Source organism: Phalacrocorax aristotelis, chromosome 11 (assembly GCF_949628215.1).
Source record: "Phalacrocorax aristotelis chromosome 11, bGulAri2.1, whole genome shotgun sequence".
NCBI lineage: Eukaryota > Metazoa > Chordata > Aves > Suliformes > Phalacrocoracidae > Phalacrocorax > Phalacrocorax aristotelis.
In genome coordinates, this window is record NC_134286.1 from 7,018,341 (window position 1) to 7,035,151 (window position 16,811).

The following is a 16,811-nucleotide window of genomic DNA, read 5'->3' on the forward strand; positions in this document are numbered from 1 at the left end:
TTTTGATGTGTTTTTTGTATTTAAGTGATCCAGAGTGCTTTGGATATTTCAGCAAAAATATCTGAGGAATTATAGCCTAAATTTTAGTAACTGAGTTTCAGTTGCTTGTAATTGAAGTCCATTAGAGTGGGAACTTGGCTTCATCCCTTGAACAGCAAGATACAGGTTTAAGTTAGGCTTACAGACCTAATGGGGGGGAAAAAACAACCAAACGTGTTGCTGCTGCAAAAAATTGGAAATTTCTCCTTCACCATAAATGCAAAGCTACTTCAATTTTCATTCTTTTGATTATCTGATAATGCTAATGTGTACAAATAGTATGGTAAGTTATGTTCCCTCTGAGATTTCTGAAGATGCTTGAAGTATTGGATGCCAGTCCCTGGTTTTTTTTCCACCCCATTGGACATAAATACCGTATCTATGCAAACAAGGTTATTATTCTTTCTAATTTTCCTCAGTCTGTAGACACCCGTGTTCATTTTATCTAATGCAGGAGGCGTTAAAAGAAAACAACAAAAGAAGAGAAATGGAGGAGAAAACAAAGAGAGCCAAATTGGCAAAAGAGAAGGCTGAACGAGAGAAACTGGAGCGACAGAAGAAGAAGCAGCAGTTGATTGATATGAACAAAGGTAAGGCATCACTTTTAGTGGAGAGATTTGTTAAAAGAAAAAGAAAGTAAGGAGTAACTAACTGAAGGCTATTCCCGATTGATATGAAAAGTATTTGCTGTCTGTTTTGAAAGCTGAAGAAAAAGGTTAACTTCTTGAAAATTCTGTTTTGTTTTAGCCCACCTGATCCTGTAATTCTCTATCTGCCACTTAATGTGTATAATGTTCCTTTCAAGGCGTTTTGTTGTGAATTATTGGCTTGTTTTCATTTCTAGCAGTTAATTGATTTTTTTCATATGGATATACTTCCAGGAAGAAGTATCTTACTTGCTTTGTTGTTAATGCCATTCTGTAAACATCTCTATAAGCAAGATAGTGTGGCAGTTAATGTCTGTCTTTTGGGGCTTGGTAGCTCCATGTTGTAATGGATGCTTTCCCAACAGTCCTGTTAGGAGCTGGAAAATCTGGTTGAGCCTGGAGCCTAAGTGCAGAGTGGCATTTCAGCATGATAAAAAGCAACATGTTGAGCTTGTCAGCTGTGAGAATATTTTATTTTGCATGAGGCCACCCTAAGAGAGAGGAAAGTAAGAAAGCAGGAGGAATCGGATGTCCTTTTATTGATGCTGTGCAGATTTCCAGAAGGTTGTAAAATACAGGCTTTATTCTTTACCTCTGACTTCAGAAGGCAAGTAGTAGTGGTAAATCTGTACACTGGATTGTGCAAGAGACTACCTGAGGTTGCAATTCTTTGTTCAGTTTCCACGAGTTTGTGTTAATCTGCTAATCTGATGCAGCTGTGAAACACTGAACAGACTAAGATTTACATACTCATGGCAAAATGCTGTTTGTTTTTTGGTTATGATGAACTTTATGGAAGATATGATGATATGTTAACTTTGTGTAAGGATGATGTTGCAGTAAACCACATAATCACGACAAACTAACAATGCTGTGCTGAAGATTGATCAAACGGGGGTAAATTTAGAAATAACACTGCCTTTTAAGGGCATATATACAGCATGCATAAAGTCAGTTTATACAAGGGTGAAAAATACTGGAGAAACAGTAGACCAGGCAAGCAGACCCACTCCAACATTTATGAGGATGACTTTGGAGGTGAACACAGAGCCATGAAAAGACAAGGTATTGGTCAGAATTTCCATTACTGATAATGCAACAGTGCAGAAATATCATCACGTAATTCTTATGGTAATGTTTGGTGTCGTGTATATTTAGAATGCCAGTATTTCTGGCATATTGCTAAATTTCCCACCACTGGTGAGAAATCTGTGACTTGTGCACGGACACCCAGCCCTCAAGGAATGTTAGCCAGCAAACCTCCCCTTCCTGTTCAGCAACTACATTTCTCTAGAATCTGCAGTTACGCTTGTGTCAATGTATCTCACAAATATATAACCTATTTAAGCATTACTTTGTCAGACTGAATCATATTTACAATGATTTCAGCAGGTTGTGCTTTTTTTATCATTATTGATATATGTATACAAGTGTCACAACTTTGTGGTTATTTTCTGCTCAGAAATGTCACATTTTAAATTTGGTAAAAATGGGCAACCCATATATAAATCTGCAAAAACAAAGAAGTGGACAAAGTGAGAACCAGTTTTATTTACAGGAGAAAAATCTTTCTTCTGTGATGACTTTATATATACTATTATATTTTAAGAAATAATAACTTAGATTTGCTCTTTTATTTACTGATTGTGATAAATTGTTTTTTCCCCAATACCTCATTCTTTGCATTCTAAGTTTTAAAAATGAATTTATATTAATGTACTGTAATTTGAATACCATGATAGAAACAAAATTATTTATGTGGAAACCTTTTAAAAATTCTCTTGTGTTTGTGTACATCACTCTGCCACAAAGCCTCAGAGTTTTGATCTGTGTTTGTTTGGTTTCTGTTGCTTTTAAAGTGACTTCCCTAGGACTGGTTTGGAGGGTTTCTGCAGTGGGACCACAAATCCTGGTATTTTTGGCCTTGCTTGAAGTGGCAGTGACACTGCATGGAATGTCCTGCAGCATAAGTTTTAATGAACAACTCTGTTGCTTTGTATAAATGAACTCTGTATATATGAAGTTAAATTTCATATAATATAAAGATTCTTCTAATAATTTCAGTGTAACTATAAGCTAAATATAAAATTTCAATACAGACGATGCATAAATACATATTCTATATTTTAGGAAGTTAAACTCACGGAGATGTCTAATGAGACTTTTCTAATCCATTCTTTCAGCATTTGACTAATTATTCTTTAATATCTGTCACCTGACAAAAAACAAGTCCTTTGTAATATGGACAGGTACTTTTCTGTGAGTGGGGTAAGAAGAACCTAAAAATCCCATCATCACCCTCCCCTCTACTAGTGTGCTTGAAGGCATACTGAGAGAGGTTAGTTTGAACTACCACTTAAGACAGTGTAAGCTGACATATTTTATTAGCTCTTGAAAAGTATGAGAAGCCCACTTAGATACTATTGTCAGTGACTTGGTCTGTGTTCAAAGGCTGTAGCTAACTTACCCTTCTCCAATTGCTTCAGCTCAGTTGGTGAGAGCATACCTGTCTACATTCGTTAATTTATAAGCAGATGAGGAGTAGACCATGCTTAGCAGTAACATAGATGCCTCCCTATACTGATAGCATTTTGCTTTTCATCGTGTAAGACTTTAGTTTTATCTGTTGATAGGGAAAGCTTAATTTTGCATTATATTTCTATTTACTGAAACCGTAAATACATTAATAACTTCACATGGCCAAATGTGCTAAACTTCCATTTAAATAAGTAGAGTTTCTAAACCAGTGAAACAAAGTAAGTTTAATACTTCTAAAATATTTTTTCCAATATTTAAAAATATTGAAATACACATTTCACATATTACAACTGTATTGCTGTGGTAGGAGGCGGGGAGTAGCTCCACCCCCGCTGGATTCCGTGATATTGTTACTCAGTTAACTGTTTCTGCCAAGTAACTTTTTTTTGTTGATACATCTACTTCTGTGTGCTCATTGCTGCTTATATAAATAGTTTGCAAATTTATCTAAGTGAATGTGACACAGAAGACTTAGAGGAAGGAGGCAGATGTCCTCTCAAGCTGTCATTTTAACAAGGTGATTTTCACCCAAAGGGTGTTTTAGCTTAACTCTGTTTCAGTTATTTCTCTAGCTGTATCTTCAAGGATAATTTTTTAACTCATTGCTGCAGCCTATCAGGTCAGAGCAATAGGGTTCCTACATTTTCTAGCCTTTTAGTGTATAGTTCTATAATAAGTATTTTTTGCAGTTACCTGGTTACAGAGCTACAAGTTTTTTTGTGGCCACTGGAGAATCCAGATTAGAATTAATTAAATATTATAATTAATATTTGTTTCTTGGTGTAACTGAGACAGCAGAAATCTGCAGTATGGCCAGAATCAAGGACTGAGCTGTATAATTCTTAGCTATAAGTAACCTCTGAGTTGCCAGTATTTTAAAGACCAGGTTACTCAGTTTGGTGTGTTGTGCTTTGTATAACTGAGAGGGCACATAAATGCTGTGTGTAAACTGATATAAATCCTGCTAATCATTTCAAAATGTGAAAAGGTAAATGCAAAAATATAGAAAAGCGCTCAACTCCACGTAATCTTTGAAGTGATTTGCTCTGCATTGTGCAAACCTGAGTAATTCTAAATCTTAAGACATGTCCATGTTTCAAAAGTACAAGCTTATTTGTTCAGAACTGAAAGTGGGCTGATAAGTGACAAAATCAACATATACTTTCTAAAATAAGAAATTACAGCAGGAATTTATCCAACATGAACACCTCTCTTTGCCTCTAGAAAACTTAATTATATCAATGCATATTATTTTTTTTTTAAACAAGCACAGCAATACATACAGATAAATGGCTCTCAGTTAAACAAAAATAAATATTAAATGAGACTAAGATCTTTTGAGCCTGTGGTTTATCTTGAAGTCAGATCCACTGGAAGTTGTTTCTTCAGTTGTAGTCAATGAATTTGGTGTTATTTGGGATAAAATTGTTGATACGATTGAGCTGTTTTGGCCAGAAAAGGCTGTGTAATGGCTTGAGTCAAAGGCAACTTTTGTGACTTTCTGTAGAAGCAGTATGATGGACAAGGCATTATGTCGTACTCAACTTATGGAACACCTTAAAATTTATGAGAAATATTTTCAGAATTTAAAACCATTTTTCCCTATCTGTGACATGTTCAAGCAGTTTTGAGGAAGATATTAATATTCATGCAAAAGTGGTTCTTTAAAGATTGATTAAAAATTACAATTTAAAAAATCATACAAAATTGTCAGAATTGGTTGGATTTGGCAGAAGTAGATTTTGATACTGTCACAGAATTGCACTTACTTGCATTGTTTTTCAGAATAAATTTTAAACTGTTCTTAGTGAAAAAGTGTATTTCATATATTATTGATTTAAAACTACAATACAGTGAGACCTGTTGTTTCATATTAAAACCTCAATTTTTAAAATTCTTCCTATTAGTATGGCTTTCCCATTACATAGTGCCTGAACACCTACCCCTGATCTGTGGTGCAGTCAAAGCCATTGCAAGACATTCTGGCAACTGTTTACTCTGCTTCTTCCAGACAATAGGGCAGTGGATGGTCAGTGCCACCTCTGCCGATGTAGCTGTAGGGCTTGGGAATATTTGGTCCTTTCTGGTGTTCTGTTCACTCTATTATTAATGCATCTGTTTGTTACGGTTCCTGGACTAGAAAGGTGCTTCTGTATGTCTGTTTTTCTGGTGAAGTAGAGAGACACGGAAAGACCGAAGTGACTTATCCACACGCCTAGAAACCCCAGATTTCACAGTCTAAATCAGGAACCATTCTTTCTCATTATGGGAGAGGAATTCTGTAGGAGAAGGGCTTAACAGCCCCTTCACTTCTTTAGCATTCCCTAGCTCTACGGAAAACGAACATTCATTATAGCTCTTTTTTCGAGCAGTGTTTCCCATTTTTGAGGGCTGTAGCAGACTGGGCTATGATACATTTATATGTAGTCTTTCATGACTTCCATCTGAATTAACATCTGCAAAACTCTTGCAGCGTTGCTTCCGTGTGCATATCTGAACAAGAGAGAGAAAAAAAGAACTGAAGACAGCTTTCTAGGAGCTGAAAAGCATATAACAGCAATTCTGATGCAAATGTTATTTAATCAGAAACAGTTTTGCTGTTCATTATATCTGATTAGTATGGCAATTAAAGTCACCTTTTAACTATCAGTATTAGGATAAAAGATAGAATGAGCTTCCTCAGTCCCAGTTAGTATTGAATTAATTGTTTTGAAGATACATTAACATTCTCCCCCCATGCAGTTGAAGATAATGGAAATGAAGTTCTGTGCTAGTGCTTGATGGATATTCCTACTTTCCCTTTTCAAGTACTTTTATATAAGAATTCATAATGCTGTTTATTCGAGCCAGTATGTACTAGTACCAGCAATAATTCTGTTGTGCTTTCTTGAACTGTTGTTACACTTGCATTGACAGTTACAGGATGCAATTCAAGAATGTTACTTTTGCTACAGTTTTCTAATGATTCTGTGCTTTCCTGATGGTTACGTCTTCCTTTTATGTCCTTTAGCATAAACAGAAATCCATATTAAGCTTATTACAAGATACATATTACTTTGTAAATGTCTTAGCCTTAATCCTGTGAATTTATATATTGGCTAGTGATTGCATGGGGTACCTGGATTGATAAAACTTGGGGCTAATTTACATCCTACAGATTATTAGTTTATGTTGCTGGATGCCAGTGAGGCAAGTATTACAATTCCTTTGGGAAGTCATTATATTTCATATTGATATTGATGGTCTATTTGAATATGCTGCTGTCATCCTGAAATATAAGATTCACACACACAAAAAAAGATCTATGTTATGTTTAAATGTAAGCATCTACAGAACCAGGATGAGGTTTGATTTTTTTCTTCAAAGCAATTATGCATGAGTTGCTCAAAACTTTCTAAGATCTGTTTATGCAGGCATTTGAAGCAATCTTGAGAATGGGGATGGGGGATGTCAAAATTACTGTAAGTGTTGTTAATATGGTTCAAAACCAGCTCAAGAGAAATGCAAGTAGATGTAAGCACAGGCAGGAACTTAGAAAGAAATTACAACTTAAAATTTAATATCACCTTTTAAAATTTTGCAATGGAAAGATTTCTGTTTGTTTATAAATATGGCATGTGGTACCTTCCAAGTAAACTGATTTAATGAGGTAATTTGTTGGAAGGGGTGGGGATGGGGAGTGGGGAGGAATTACTAGTCTCTGTGAATTCTGATGTTAGTGAAGAAAGGCAGGAAAATGTGATTCTTTTCTCTAAAATGTAGGTTCCTTGGGCACTATTTACTGAAGAGTAACAAGAGTTACCTTTGGGTAGTTGTCTGTGCAAATTCGACTTTCCTTAGAGAAAGTACTCTTATTTCAAAAAGCAGTTATTGCTGTTAATTTTGAAAATATCTGTAATATTCTTTATCTCAAAGTAATTGCTATGTAACATTATACTCATCTGTTTTGTAGAACTTCCAGTGTTAAAAAGCATTTCTGAAATAATTAAATTAGTTGATCAACTAACTTTTTCTTTAGTGTAAGGTTTGTTCAGGAGTCAGATAGCAAGGAGGAGAATTGCATGTAGAACTATTGTGAACTGGAAGTCTATTTCACTGTAATAGCGGGACAAGTTCGGTGGCTAAATTCGGTCTTAGTGGAATGATTGCATTCCTCTGTGATTGTAGTATCTCATTTCTAATAGAACTATTAAGATGCTGTCTTCACAAGAGGAGTTTCACAAGTTATGTAAGAAAGAATACTATGTTGGTGAGCCTCTTTCTACTGTATGCTTACCGTTAAACACCCCCCATTTAACAGTAGTATACATTAAGTTAACTTAATAAATTAAATGATGATCGTTTGCCATTATATTTCATAACAGATATTCACTAGTAATTTTCCATATAAGTACTGAATAATGAAATGTTCCACAAATGTTAGCACAGTTTTGTACCCCAGTACAATCATTGTACTTAAAGGTAATTTAAAAGGCTGATGATAAAGCGATGTATAGTTCAAAGGAAAAGTTCTGTAAGGCACCAAAGGACATTTATTTTAATGATAACGGTCTATTTCTTCTCTAATGTACAGCTCTAATTAAATTAACTTGAACTTTATGGTATTGATTTCAGTGGTTCTTTGTAAATTATATAATCAGACTTTCAACTTTAAATTGCTGGCCATTGGCAAGTTGTGCAAACCACCGGGAGAAGATGTAAAAAATTCTAAACATACTGCATTTCATCTTTTAAATGTGCAGTAGAAACAAAGACTCTGCTTTTGGATTTCTATCCAGAAGATACATTTTTGTTGAAAGCAGAAAGTAGAAATAGTGTTGGGGGTTCTTTTAAGACACTGCCATATGGGCAGTAATGGTAAAAGTGTGACTTTGCAGGTCTGGAAATGTAGATTTTAAACCTAGAGAGGCAACATTTGTTGTCATATTCTGTAAGGTGAGAGCCATAATGTAGTAAGATTTGTTTTGAGAATACAGAATGTTCAACTTTACCACATAAAAGATGATTTTCAGAGCGCCATCAAAAACTAAAAACAAAATATCTCTTTAGACAATGAATTACTGTAGTAATGAGTAACTTATCAGCTAGAAACTTTGCAGAAAAGACAAAAAAACAATAGTTGGTCTGTACCAGTACAGCAAAACAAGTAACTGTATTAATGAGGAAATTTATATTCAAGGTAGGGCTCTAGATTATAAATGAATTCTGAAAGTATGTGTGGTTTCTGCTACCTTCTGCATTTCTGTAGCAATATACTCTGTAATAATTACTGTTTTGAGTCAAGTTTTCCATGGTTGCAGTAGGGCTTGGCTAGTCAGTAGATTCCAGATAAATCCTGTGACATATCAGCGTCAACAGTAAATTTTCTGTTGGAAACATCTTGGGCTACACATCCTAAATTCTGGTAAGTTTTGATTTCTATGTTATAGTCAGATTCCGTACTTGTCCAGTCCACCTGAAATTGGTTAATCATCATGGAAAACAATGTAGGTTTCAGAGCCACTTTGGAATTTGGGTAGAAAGGATTCAAAAACATGGAGAAGTTTAAGCTTGACATTTGCCCTGACATTTTCCTGCGTACTCATTAGTAGTAGGAAAAGTCCTGAAATAGCATGCTTGACTTTCCAACCCCTATTGAAAAAGCTAATTCGCAAAAATGAAGTTTAATAAATGTCCTTTGAAGGAATTAAAAAAAAATTTTTTTTCGAAGGGGATGTGTCGTGAGGTATCATGCTAAGAAATGAAGTTTGGCAGTTTAGACTGAACTAATTGCTTCCCCTTTTTTGAGATTAAATGTGTGATAAAAGTAAATAGGGCTGTCAGGGGCTGGCCAAGAATTCTGTAAGCCATTTGATGAAAGATAATTGATTCTCTATCAAATGGGCACACAATGGTTTTTTCTCTCAAATAAAATATATTTTTAAAAAGTTTTCTTTCTTGCAAACTCTGTAATAAGAAAAGGTCATCTACAGAAGTGTTCTTCTAAAAGGTAGAAAGGCTTATATAAAGCAATTACCATCTGACAAATATTTTGTGTGTCACAGAGGTTTCTTTGTTACCTACTTGACTTTGTAATTGTCATCCAAAAATGAATTTAAGGTCAACTTTGGTTGCTTCTAGTTCTGGCACTGAAATTTGATATTTTTTGTGACATCAATTAGTATGGTAGGCTAAAATTTTTTTAGGACTTGGAATAATTCAAATATAAATTGAATGCTGTCACTACAGGATCAAAGAATGATAGTAAAAGAAAATCAGCAAGAATATATAAGAAATCCACCTTCCTCAAAATTAGTTCCCAGGACTCATTCGATGGGACAGAGCATCCTCTCAGCAAGTTTGCTGATGATACCAAGCTGGGAGGAGCGGCTGATACACCAGCAGGCCGTGCTGCCATCCAGCGAGAGCTGGGCAGGCGGGAGAGCTGGGCCCAGGGGAACCTCATGGGATTCAACAAGAACCAGTGCCAGGTCCTGCCCCTGGGGAGGAACAACCCCCCGCACCAGCACAGGCTGGGGGGGACCTGCTGGAGAGCGGCTCTGCTGAGAAGGGCCTGGCAGTGCTGGGGGGCAGCGAGGTGGCCCTGAGCCAGCACCGGGCCCATGGGGCCAAGAAGGCCAGCGGTGCCCTGGGGTGCATTCAAAGGAGTGTGGCCGGCAGGGCGAGGGAGGTTATCCTCCCCCTCTGCTCTGCCCCAGTGAGGCCACATCTGGAGTGCTGTGTCCAGTTCTGGGTTCCCCAGTTTAAGAAGGACAGGGAACTGCTTGAGCAGGTCCAGCGGAGAGCTACGAAGGTGATCAGGGGACTGGAGCATCTCCCTTATGAGGAAAGGCTGAGAGACCTGGGTTTGTGCAGCCTGGAGAAGAGAAGGCTGAGGGGGCATCTCATCAATGCTTATAAATATCTAAAGGGTGGGTGTCAAGAGGATGGGGCCGGACTCCTTTCAGTGGTGCCCAATGACAGGCCAGGGGGCAATGGGCACAAGTTGGAACACAGGAGGTTCCACGTGAATATGAAGAATAACTTCTTTACTTTGAGGGTGCCAGAGCAGTGGAACAGGCTGCCCAGGGAAGCTGTGGAGTCTCCTCCTCTAGAAATATTTAAAACCTGCCTGGACGTGGTCCTGTGCCCCCTGCTCTGGTTGTGCCTGCTCAAGCAGGGGGTTGGATGGGATGATCTCCAGAGGTCCCTTCCAACCCCCACCAGTCTGTGATTCGGTGACTGACTGGTTTCTCCCCAAAAATATTGGAGCAGTTGTTCAACTATAAGCAATTTTTAAAAGAAAATTATTTTCCAATGCTAAAAGCATTGTTGATTTTGTGCTGCCTTATATATCTGCTAATCCCATAAACTAAAAGTCGCTTAGCACTCTAACTGAAATGCAGCCTTCAAACAGTAGTAGAACTTGATTACAGGTACATTTAATTGTTTAGGCATCATATGGTCATTTTTCTTTCAATTTTTTGAGCAGCACAATCTTTTCCTTCCCACATAGAGGCAATGTCTTCCCATTGGTTTTTTAAGCTTAGTGAAAGTCATCCTTGCAAGAGTCCATTCAGAATGAGGCCTCAGGGGTAATGCTGATGCACTTCAATTAAATACATTCCTGCTGAAGTAGACCTTGACCATTGTGACTTTTTCTGCAAATGAAAAACTGTGCGCATTTCAAAAATTATTTTCAGTAACCTGCCAGTACAACGAAGCACATTTTTTTTCTCATCCTATTAACTTTATGTAAGCCTGAGATCAGGTTATCATAAACAATGAGCTTAATTGGTATGTAAGCAAGGATTTGCCTTGTTTTGTAAACTGACATGAGGTATAGGTTCACTTATCATTCATACTGTCCTAACTTGTTCTCCTTTAATTAAAAAGTAAATAACAGTCATGAGATTGTATTCTAGTGCAAAATGCCAAGGAAGACTGCTTCCTGAAGATATTTATTATGCATGGAAAAGAATTTAGCAAATGAATAAAATGCAAATATATGAGGAGGACACAAAAACACACTTTCCAAAAGGCACTGAAACTGACTTTTTAAAGTGAGTATATTGTAATTAAAATTTCTGGTACTGATTATGAATAAAAAGTCTTGTTTAAAAGTTTATACAGTACACACATTAGACTTACAAAAAGTAGTTAGAAGTTAAAGCAAGACAGGGTAGTGCAAGATGTGAACAGAAATATCGTTTTGAAACCGTTTGGGGAAGTGGCCAGCGTATGTTACCTAACGTGGTATTTGACCAGACTCTTTCAATAAGCACCTAAATTTATGAAGAATTTCCTGACAAGTTCCTGTAAACTTTTGTGCAGTGCTTAAGCTTTTTATTAATGTAGGTCCTGAAAAAAATCTGCTAGAATATAGATTATCATCTATCCAAAAGGTAGATTCCGACCTTTGGGATAGATGATAATATGCTGAAGGCTGAGGTAAAACTGTGTAATAGAGGCCACAAAAAGAAATTTAAATTGGTCTCACTGAGTTTCTAGTTCTTCCAATTTAAGTCAGAAAATTATGTTTCTGAATCCTTTGTCTAATATGTACTGGACATTTGGAGCTGGGAAAAACGTGACTGTTTATTTAGTGCATGGAAATATGGCTGACATTTGGAGATGATGTTTAGATAAAACCTTTTCCAAATGTATTTTAAAACCTCACTTAAATATACTCTTTCTTTGTGCTCTGTAATGGGGGCCAGGGGTGAGGGGGAAGTTCAGATATTTCAATACTTTTACTCAAAAAAATTTGAGTAGAAAAGGAAGTTAAATATTTTTAGAATTCTTTTAAAAATAGCTCATAAGAAGTGAACTTGGCTTCAGGGAAATTGATACTTGTCTTGAAGAAGGTAAGGACCTATTTTTAGAATTTTTAGAATCAGTGTGATTGTTTAGAGGACGGAAACTAAAAACCCATGAAGCTGAACTCATCAGAGCTGGACACTACCACAGAAGCAAGTTCAAGAATGCTTACTGAATCAGAGGCAACGAAAGAGGTTAAATATTCCTAGCTTGTCATTCAAGGTTTGGGTTAGGCCCTAAACAGAGCACTACCACGTGTTTTCTAGTGTGATCTTTCAGCATTGCTCTTTTAATTGCAGGAATGACTTTAAAAGCCTCATAGGCTGTAACAGACTAAACACATTTCAGTTTCCACTATGAAATTTTAGTAGCAGTTATTTAAAAAAAAACACAAGGCAATAAAACCTTTTGTCTTGGCTTAGCTGTAGCTTTTACTGCTGTTCAGGCTGGCAAAAGAATGATACTTTTTTTACGTGTATATTTTTTGTCAACTTCAATTTTCATTTTAATGATATGACTTATAAAGAGAAAAGAACATTATTTTGCATTTAATATTGGAAGGTATGGATTTGGGGGCCTCTTTTTGAGGTTTAGATGAGATTGGTCAGGAAGTGATGAAGGAGTGTAATACCAACAAAAAGGATGCTGAATCTAATTTAAGGGTTGCATTTCATAAGGTGCTAGCAGTAATAGCAAAGGCAAATATTTTATCTTCATCTCCATGTTGAAATGGTTCCTCTGTTTCACAGCAACTCTGTTGAAACAGAAAATGGCTACAGATGCAGGTGAAGGATTGCATGTGCTCTGTGAAAAATAAGATAAACATTCTTCATTTTCAAGTGTGTGTTTTCTGCCTTTATAACACAGTCCTCATGGTTAATTTAGCGGTGAACAGATTATGCTAGAATAAATTACGTACCTGTACTGAGGGATCTTAGTTCTACATCCATATCAAATACAGTCATAATACAGTGCAAGAGCAGGCTGTTTCAAATAATTATTTTAAAAAGTGAAGATACTTTAATCCCTCTGCTGTGTTCCAGAGGTAGGTTAAATGTCAGCTCTGAATACTTATTAGTGTTGGGTAGAAGGCCTGATGTGCTTGGTGAGCTTTATCTCTGGACTGTGTTAGCTGCTTGAACTGTTTTTGCACAAATTCTTATTCAGTGGATACAAGCAACGTAAGGTATACAGAACAGCAAAGCATCTTGATTTTTTTTTTTAACATTCCTGTCTTAAGTACTTGTCGAAGAGAGATTTCCATGCAAGGAGGGTGGCAATTAAAAAACTTAAATGTACGTACAAAGCAGAAGGGAGTCTCAGTCAGTGATAACAGGACTTGTCTAAAAGCATGCTTGAAACTTTGTCCTTCATGTATTGATTATTATTTTTCTAAATATTGATTTTGTGTTTTACAAAGGGAGGCTTATGGATTGGGTAATACTGTTGCAGTCTTTCCTATGATAGTGTTGCATATGCAAAGAGACATTTACATTAATTTTACCTTTTCTGAAAATGTTTCTTTTTCTGCCTTGTTTCTAAATATTTACAACTGTAAAGTTAATATTGTCATTTCGTCTCCACATCCCATTTGCTGATGGATAAAATATAAAGAATGGCTTGAGTTTGGGGCAGGTTACCTATCTTTGGAAAGCTGAAGTTTAAAAATATTATTCTGGAAATAGATTATGTGCTTTGTTTTTTCCTGATACTTACTTCTCCGGGATGCACTTCACATTAGAATTAAACTGCTAATTGATTTTGAATCTGCTAATTTGAGTTTTGAATTCAGTGTGGTATAAGAAGAAAAATCAAGACAGACTAGTCGAACGTGATTGTATGCTTTCTAATTTTTTTTTTTTGATAAATAGTCTAAACAAACAGGACAGTTTTCCTCATAAATATAAATGTTATATCTGCACTAGAAGACATTTGAAAATAAAAATACTTGCTCAAAAGTAACGGCTTAGCTCACAAATACAGATAGCCAGGAATTGTGTTCTTCACGCTGTAACTTATGCAGCAGCCTAAGTTCCAGCAATTGGTCTCTTGCACTCTTATTCCCCATTCTGTCACATGCCCTTTTTAAAGATGTGTCATCGATAAGGAGTTGCAGGTTGATGCTTTGGGCACAGCGGATTGAAAAGATCATGTGACTTATGTTCCTGCTATTGCCTGTGCTATATCATATAATTATTTTCAGATTTTTTTGTTAACATCCTTATGTCATGGTTTTAGCTGGGATAGAGTTAATTTTCTTCACCACAGCTGGCATAGTGCTGTGCTTTGGACTTAGTCTGAAAACAATGCTGATAACACACCGATGTCTTGGTTGTTGCTGGGCAGTGCTTGTACTAGTCAAGGACTTTTCTCGCTTCCCATGCCCTGCCGGGTGCACAAGAAGCCGGGAGGGGAGGGGGCACAGCTAAGAGAGCAGATTCAAACTGACCAAAGGGATATTCCGTATCATGTAACGTCACGCCCAGTATGTTACCTGGGAGGGGCTGGCCGGGGGAGGGAGGAAGCAATCGCGGCTCGGGGACTGGCAGGGTTGGTTGGCGGGTGGTGAGCAGCTAAGCGGTTGTATGGCTTGTGGGTTGGTTTTTTTTCCCCTCTTTTCCTCTTTATTCTGTTATCATCATTATTATTATCATCATCATCATAATCGTTATTATTATCATTACTATTTCAATTATTAAACTGTTCTTACCTCAACCCACGAGTTTTCTTGCTTTTGCTCTTCTGATTCTCTCTCCCATCCCACAGGGGTGGGGGGAGTGAGCGAGCAGCTGTGTGGTGTTTAGTTGCTGACTGGGGCTGAACCACAACACCTTAAAATCTCTAGACTACTTTAGTCCCACAGTCTTGTTTGGGAATGCATGCTAAAACATCATTTTTGATTGCAAAGATACTTCTACTCACTCAGCCTAAATGTTTTCCTGTTTGCTGCTGTACCAAACCAGTCCTCTCTTGGGGAAGGGATCTGTTGGGATGAGTTTTCTCTCTTGGGACTTTACAGATCTAAGCATAGAAGGAGGTTGTCATACCTCTTTTCAATGTCTGCTTTATATTGTCTAAAGAAATTGCACTGCCTTAGGCATTTCTTGTTAGAATCCACTCCCCTGGTTATTGTAAAGGCTTTTCCAGTTGTGATTTGTCTTCTGTGAATGCTGTAATGAAGCTTGTGTACCACTACTACTGGAAATAGAATATGCTGACTTTTTAACACACTGATCAAGGCTGGTAACTCATCCTTGATCTTTGGTCAACTCTTTTTATTGGAACTCTTGGTCGTTCCATAGTGAAGAGCTCCTGGCTTGCACCTGAATTTATAAATGCTCATTCTATTATTTTCATTTGTTTTATTATTCCAAATCTTATGCATGTTCTGATATTATCTTCCAGAATGGCAGTATTTCCTATTTGTATGTCATTTGTTGTTATGGCAAATCCATTAATTAGGTTTTCAGGAAAGTTCAGCTGATAAACTCTCAAATGTTAAAGCTTCCTATCTATAAACAACCTTTTGTTGTTACTTACCCAGATATTTTACTAATGACCATCTTTTACACCTTCCAGTAATGTATTAAACAGCCATTATATCAAGTGCTGAACACCATATAAATGAGAGAACCTTTCTACCCAAATGAAGTGCAGTATATTGCATTAACAGAAAGCATAAACCATAAATTTAATCTAATATCTCTGGCAGAGCCATAATCTCATAATCTTGTGTTCTGTTGTCTTCAAAATTTGTTTGAAAGGCTTTTCATACTGCCAAATGAAGACTTCCATATTTTTTTTCCCTGGCTAATATTTTGGGGGTTTTTTGTAAACAAGTTCTATATTTGTTATTCTCCAATAATAATAATAATAATAGGTATTTGGTGATTTCAAATGGCACGTTTATTTCATAGAGATTTGCAATGTTTAGAATGTCATTTAATATAAAAATCTGATCACAAATACTAAATGCTCATTATGCCCAGTTCAGCTAAAGTCTGTTGCTATTTATAAAAGCAAAGAGTAAAATCCAGAGTATTGCCTTTATGCACAGAATATTTATTTATAGATGCATGATATGACTATTCCTCAGCATTTATAAGTGGATGGAGCTCATGACAGCCTTTTTTGTATACGCTTTCATGTTATGGCCCACTCTAATTCCTTTTTCCCATCTGTTTTCTATAACTGGTAAAAAATTATGAGAAGTTAAGGTGTCTAGATATTAAGATTGCCTGCTCATCTCAAATGTGAATATATTTGTTGATTGTATCATACCTTTTTCCCCTGCCTGTGCTTCACAGCTTGCTTGGGGCTCTTCAGCAGTATAAGAAACAATAATATTGTTCTATGGAAGAAGAAAGTTATTTTTGTCTTAATTACTATCACTGAAACTGGCCAAAATCTCTTGATTAACACGGGTCTAAATTGTGGGACGTGTGAGAGGACGAGGCTTACTGTAACCTCCTAAGAACACACCCATTTTCAAAACAGACTGTATGTGCTAAGCCAAATCTGCAATAGAATATTAGTGTGAAATCCAAATGAAAGCAAATCAGACTTGTGGTTAAATTATTGAATAATGATTAAGATTTTTTTTTTTTGCCTGTTCAGTTCTGTTTAATACCTATCATGAATCTGGCTCTTCGCTAAGGCTAATCAAACCGTTAGAGTGCCAGGCATAAGATGGAAACAGCTTGAAATTTTTTCCTGCATGCATGCGTAAATTTGCTCTGTCTTTAATGCTTGGCACCAACTCGGAAAAGAAAGAATGAGGAAGAAAAT

At 36.6% G+C, this 16,811-nt stretch overlaps 1 protein-coding gene across 10 annotated transcripts in view; it reads left to right on the forward strand.

Annotated features, from left to right (window-relative positions):
- Nucleotides 1-16,811, forward strand: part of DIAPH2 (diaphanous related formin 2) — a 250,096-nt gene that overhangs the window by 171,673 nt on the left and 61,612 nt on the right. For all 10 annotated transcript variants that reach the window (XM_075106689.1, XM_075106684.1, XM_075106687.1 and 7 more), the window contains one exon: nt 494-629. In XM_075106689.1, coding sequence (XP_074962790.1) covers nt 494-629 — 136 coding nt within the window. The remainder of the gene's footprint in view (nt 1-493; nt 630-16,811) is intronic.